General features: G+C 42.5%; 1 protein-coding gene across 1 annotated transcript in view; it reads left to right on the top strand.

Annotated features, from left to right (window-relative positions):
* prx (periaxin) overlaps nt 1-4880 on the top strand; it is a 38402-nt gene continuing 33522 nt past the window's right edge. Inside the window, exons 1-2 of the mRNA XM_017723411.2 lie at nt 1-11; nt 3103-3182. Of these exons, the coding sequence (XP_017578900.2) occupies nt 1-11; nt 3103-3182 (91 nt within the window). The remainder of the gene's footprint in view (nt 12-3102; nt 3183-4880) is intronic.

Raw genomic sequence — 4880 nt, 5'->3', positions numbered from 1 at the left:
ATGACTTCCAGGTCAGATACTGATGTTGGACGAGAAGGCCTGGTTCGCAGTCTCCGCTCTAATTCATCCAAAAGGTGTTCTATCGGGTTGAGGTCAGGACTCTGTGCAGGCCAGACAAGTTCTTCCACACAAAACTGGCTCATCCATGTCTTTATGGACCTGCCTTGCACTGGTGTGCAGTCATGTTGGAACAGGAAGGGGCTGTCCCCAAACTGTTCCCACAAAGTTGGAAAAGCTACTCGCCCATGGAAACCCATTCCATGAAGCTCTCTGAACTGTTCTTGAGCTGATCTGAAGGCCAATTGGGGGCAGTCATGGGCTGGAGGTTAGGGAACCAGCCCTGTGACCGGAGGGTTGCTTGTTTGATCCCCTTGGCTGACAGTAAATGACTGAAGTGCCCTTGAGCAAGGCACCTAACATCCAGTTGCTCCCCAGGTGCCGTGGATAGGGCTGCCCACTGCTGCCCACTGCCCACTGGTAAGTGTGCTCACTGCACCCTAGTGTGTGTGTTCACTAGTGTGCATGTATATGGGTGTTTCACTGCACGGATGGGTTAAATGCAGAGGTCTAATTTCACAGTGTGCAAATGGTTCTAAATTCTATTCTATTCACATGAAGTTTGGAGGTCTGTAGCGATTGACTCTACAGTGCTTATGGTCCTACATAGAACCATTGTCTTTACTGACCAACCTTTGAAGTGTTGAACTAAAGAAGCGCCAAGCGTCTCTTGGCTGACCGACTGCAATTGAGAGAAACTGTAAGTCTTAGTCAGTGTGAGTCAGTTTGTGTCTCTCACCTGAACATGAGGGGCTTCATTCTGTCTTTATGACCACACTGACCCTTGCTCCGTCTGTGAGCGGCTTCCTGACCCATCTGCTGCCTCTGTAAATAGTGAGGGATGGAGGGGTAAAGGTGGAGAGGGAGGATGTCAGCATTGTTCTGCTGGTGCAGTCAGACATGTGTGTGGTTCGTTATCAGAGCGTGTTTATGTGGTTTGTTCTGGGACGCATTTCCAGGAAACGTCCACTGAAGAGAGACGCAGTGATTTGTGTTTATCTCTCTGATAGCTATAGGCAGATACCAGCTGATTTAGAGTGGGTTTTTATATTGTACACTGAAAAATCCAAAGCCTTATTTTTAACTGAGCTTTTTAATTTTCTCACCTTAATTCAGTCAAATTGTAAAAAATTAGTGCTTCCTCTTTGGTCAGGTCTACCTGATCATCAAGAGATCATGAGTGCAAGTCCTAGAGTGAGTCCTTAGCCATGTGGGTGATGGTGGTGGGAGGGAGGGTGAGATGGGGTTTTAGCCTTTGGCTGGAGGGAATGAACTGAGTCGCCTGAAAATGAAGCAATTTCTACTGATAGGAAAGCTGCACTTTCACTATTTATCTATCTATGTATCTATCTGTTTATTTATTTATTTATTTACGTATTTATTAACAAGCTTAACTCAAGCTGTATTTTCTAGACCCTACATACTAAGGCTTATTATTCAGTAACCACAGGGACGCGATCCAAAACCTGTTATTAAGTTATACAAGTATGTAGTAAAACTTTGGACCCCTAGAAAACTAGTGGTCTCTAAGGGTAACCATTAAGTCTAACGGCCTTGTTTTTCGGCAGGGCACTATTTTGTCTTGGGGTGCCTTTAAAGCGATAGTTTAGCAACAGCTCATCTTAACACAGCCCAGAAATGTTTTTCTGATGGATTTATATCATAGTGTAAAGTGCTCTAATGGTTTAACAGGTGTTCTGGAACTGATTCCAGATGCATTTCACTGCTGTCAGAACAAAACTATCATATCTCCAAAACGGTAACTTTATAGGAGAAGCAAAATACATACTTAACTTTTAATGTCAGTCAATGGAACCAGACGTTCTACCAAGTCATTCTGAGCTGAAATTTAGAGACAATGTGAAGAGCTGCATGTATTTTCAAATTATGTCAAAAACTGAAAAACATCAAAAATGGAGATGCAAGGTTTTGTTCCGACAGCAGCAATTTGTTGGTTTATCATGGGATCTAAAGGTGTCCTACAGGAAAATAGTGGTCTCTAATGGCAACCATTAAGAGAATTTCCATTCCCAACTTCCAGAAAGGAAAACCATCATGGATTTAATCCTAATGGTCATAATGTTTTTTTTTCAGCAGGGACATTAGCCCCACAGCTCTAGAGCTAGAACAAAAGAAGCAAACTTGTCTTGGCTGATCGACTGCTTTTGCTTTAAGGAGGAGAAAACTGTTCATCACTTGAAGTGAGGTTTCTGTTAAACAGGGCTCATGTGACCTCTGGTCCTCCTGTGCTCAGAGGTTTGGCATTTTATCCTCCTGACGTAGCCGTCACTGGACAGACAGGGTGCATTATTGCTTTATGCCAAGCAGACCTGTTCACTTCGCCCTACGTGCCAAACTAAATCCAACTTTTATATCTCTAACAATGTCAAAGTTTCAACAAAGCGCAGGGCCTAGCCGCTGGCAGCCACAGGGGTCAGAGCACCATGTCATGCGGCATCTTTGGGCCTTTCCCATTAGTGCTGCCCAGGCACCACCCCAGTGTCCTCTTTCAGCACGGGCTCTGTGCCTACAGAACCTGATAGAACACACCCTAGCACCAGATGGATCACGGTGTACACTCTTTGCCAGTATTCAGCAAAAACATTCAGGCGCTGAGCCTCAAAAACAGCAGCAGCTGCCTGGCCCAGAACTCGCTGGCTACGCTGATCATTAGGGCTGGCTTTATTTTTATTTTTGGTCTCCAGGGCCTAAAAATAGCTCCTGACAGCTTCACTCTCGCTCTGTTGAACTGCATTTGGGCTGTTTTCTGATTGTTTGGTGCACTCCGTTGGGAATTCGAGCAATGCCGGGTTAGCTGAGAGTGAGCCTTGTTTGTGTCACAGTAGCAATGTTTGTGTCTCAGTAATAGAGGCCACTATTTGTCCAAGTCAAGTTTCTGCCCCGACCCCACCCCATCTGCCTCCCTCCCTACATGGGGCATCCCACAGACATCTGTCCAATTGGTTTTCTGACCACCTCCCCTCAGAGAAGGCCGTCAGGCTGGACTAGGGTAGCCTAAGTCAGAGAGTGGCTGGCTGACAGCAGAGGGCAGAAAGCGAGAGTGAGTGTCAATGAGGATTTGACTGAGACGGTGTCGTCAGCTGCAGGAGAAACCGCTGCTTCAGGTGGGTATGAGGTGGTTTTCTCTGTTCCGCTGATTCCACCTGGAGCTCCATTCACTTTCAGCTTTAGCTGGATGAAAATATGCATTTCTATGTTTGACAGCTACTCCAAACAGGGCTGAGATGGACAAACATTTAACCCTTTAAACTCCAAGATCATTGGACAGTTACTAGATTTAAAGCAGTAACGTTTATTATTCAGGGTCTGCTATGAAATATTCATTAATTGTTGTGCATTGTTCTTTAACTACTATGAATTATTTGGTATCTACTATGCAGCTAATCTGTACGTTCTGTAGTTATGAGAGGGTGGAACTGAAGTGTGGACCCACATAAAGTGACTAAAAGTTACTATATTTACATCTTGCATCTATAATCCTAATTGTAGCGTACATTTCACTTTAATCCTGTAGTAGAAATGCTTGCTATTCTTTAAATGTTATAACAGAAAAATTTACATAACTATTCTACTAGAAAATATTTGCTACAATATTGTAGTGGAAAATGTACTTTATTACTGCAGCAGACATTATTTACTGTAATGTTTAGTAGCTACTCTGAATTATTCAGTATCCACTATAGATCATTCAGTATCTGCTATGAATTATTTGGTAATTATTATGGGACTAATCCACAAGTTCTGTATTTATGAGAGTGATGAACCACATAAAGTGGCTAAAATGTACTTTATATAAATCTTTAGGGGAAGAAAAACAAATATTAATAATATTGTAGTAAAAAATTCACTTTAATCTTGTAGTAGAATATTTTTAGCATTTTTTGAGTGTCGTAATAGGTCAAATTAATTTCTAGCATAAAAGATTTACTGTAATACTGTAGTAGAAAATATTTACTATAATATCATATTAGAAAACATTTAGTGTATATAATATAATATATAATATATAATTTAGCATATTTACATCTTGACAAAGTAAGAATTTCTATGATATAGTGCAGAATTTATTATATTCTCTATAAAGCGCTGCTGGAGGCCACAAACATCTTGAGATTTTGGTGCTGTTCATTACAGTTGTAGGTGTCTGACCTGGACTCTGGAGTACGCAGGCGTGTATTTATGTGAGAGAGTGTGTGTGTGTGTGTGTGTGTGTGTGTGTGTGTGTGTGTGTGTGTGTGTGTGTGTGTGTCTATATTGGGTTTACGGAGCGGCGCAGCTGCTGGGTCTGGTCATAAGACCTGAGTGTCAGGCTGGGTTTGGATGCCATAGCTTAGATAGCACTGTGTGGTGAAATACGGCAGAATTCCTTCTGAATGCACACAACAGGGTCACTTCATCTTCAGACTGCATGACCACAGCGCTTTTTACTCAGAATGACCGTATGCCATGGTCAGGCACCGATGCAGGAGGTGAATGTGAACAGAAATATCAGGTTTCCTGAGCAGGCCGACACGTCTCGATATGAATAAACAGTCCATGTGCTGATTATAGAGCTGCAGAATGTGGCTGTTAGAGCTGCTGTTTATACAGTAACAGTCAAAAGTCTGGACACACCTGCTCATAATAGGGAAGCTGTGAACAAACACATGTGGAACTGCGTCAGTGACCAAATCCAAACTGTCTTTTAGATTCTTCAGTGAATCCATTCAGTCAGGTGGGTCTAAACTTTTGGCTGACAGAGGAGACAAAAAACGACATATAAAATAATGACATTTTGCTGGTCCTCACTTGAACACGTGTTG

Source organism: Pygocentrus nattereri, chromosome 7 (assembly GCF_015220715.1).
Source record: "Pygocentrus nattereri isolate fPygNat1 chromosome 7, fPygNat1.pri, whole genome shotgun sequence".
Classification (NCBI taxonomy): domain Eukaryota; kingdom Metazoa; phylum Chordata; class Actinopteri; order Characiformes; family Serrasalmidae; genus Pygocentrus; species Pygocentrus nattereri.
The sequence above is the reverse complement of the archived record's forward strand: the minus strand, read 5'-3'. Positions and strand labels throughout refer to the sequence as shown.